The 796-nt window shown below is 49.9% G+C and overlaps 1 protein-coding gene across 1 annotated transcript; it reads left to right on the forward strand.

Annotated features, from left to right (window-relative positions):
- The first annotated feature begins 110 nt into the window (after positions 1 to 110).
- LOC104269381 (olfactory receptor 14J1-like) lies at positions 111 to 698 on the forward strand. The gene has a single exon (XM_009868380.1). The coding sequence runs from the start codon at positions 117 to 119 to the stop codon at positions 696 to 698; it is 582 nt and encodes a 193-aa protein (XP_009866682.1). The 5' UTR covers positions 111 to 116.
- The last annotated feature ends 98 nt before the right edge of the window (positions 699 to 796 follow it).

Below are 796 nucleotides of genomic sequence, written 5' to 3' on the forward strand. Positions count from 1 at the left end.
CCAAAGCCATGGCCAGTTCCCTCTGGGACAAGAGGACTATCTCCTACAAAGGATGTGTGGCTCAGATGTTTTCTTTGGTCCTCTTGATGTCTGCAGAATATTCTCTCCTCACTGTCATGGCCTATGACCGCTACGTGGCCATCTGCCAACCCCTGCACTACAGGACCCTCCTGAGCACCAGAGCTTGTGCCCACATGGCAGCAGCTGCCTGGGCCAGTGGGTTTCTCAATGCTCTCCTGCACACGGCCAATACATTTTCACTGTCCCTCTGCCAGGGCAATGCTGTGGGACAGTTCTTCTGTGAAATCCCACACATCCTCAAACTCTCCTGCTCATACTCAGACTACCTCAGGGAAGTTGGACTTCTTGTGGTTCCTGCCTGTTTAGCATTTGGCTGTTTTGTTTTCATTTTAGTGTCTTATGTTGCGATCTTCCGGGCCGTGATGAGGATCCCCTTGGAGCAGGGACGGCACAAAGCCTTTTCAATGTGCCTCCCTCACCTGACCGTGTTATCCTTGTTGGTCAGCACTGACATCTTTGCCTATCTGAAGCCCCCTTCCATCTCCTCCCCATCCCTGGACCTGGTAGTGTCAGTTCTGTACTCAGTGGTTCCTCCAGGAGTGAACCCTCTAATCTACAGCCTGAGGAACCAGGAGTTCAAGGATGCCCTGAGGAATATGATCACTGGATTCCTTTGAGAAGCAATAATCTTGTTTCCTTTTTTGCACAGCATTCAGAATTCCGTCTCATATTTTGAGAAGGTGCCTGGTCGTGTGATTTTTCATAAGTTTTCTTT

The sequence above is a fragment of the Apaloderma vittatum genome, unplaced genomic scaffold (assembly GCF_000703405.1).
Source record: "Apaloderma vittatum isolate BGI_N311 unplaced genomic scaffold, ASM70340v1 scaffold18504, whole genome shotgun sequence".
Classification (NCBI taxonomy): domain Eukaryota; kingdom Metazoa; phylum Chordata; class Aves; order Trogoniformes; family Trogonidae; genus Apaloderma; species Apaloderma vittatum.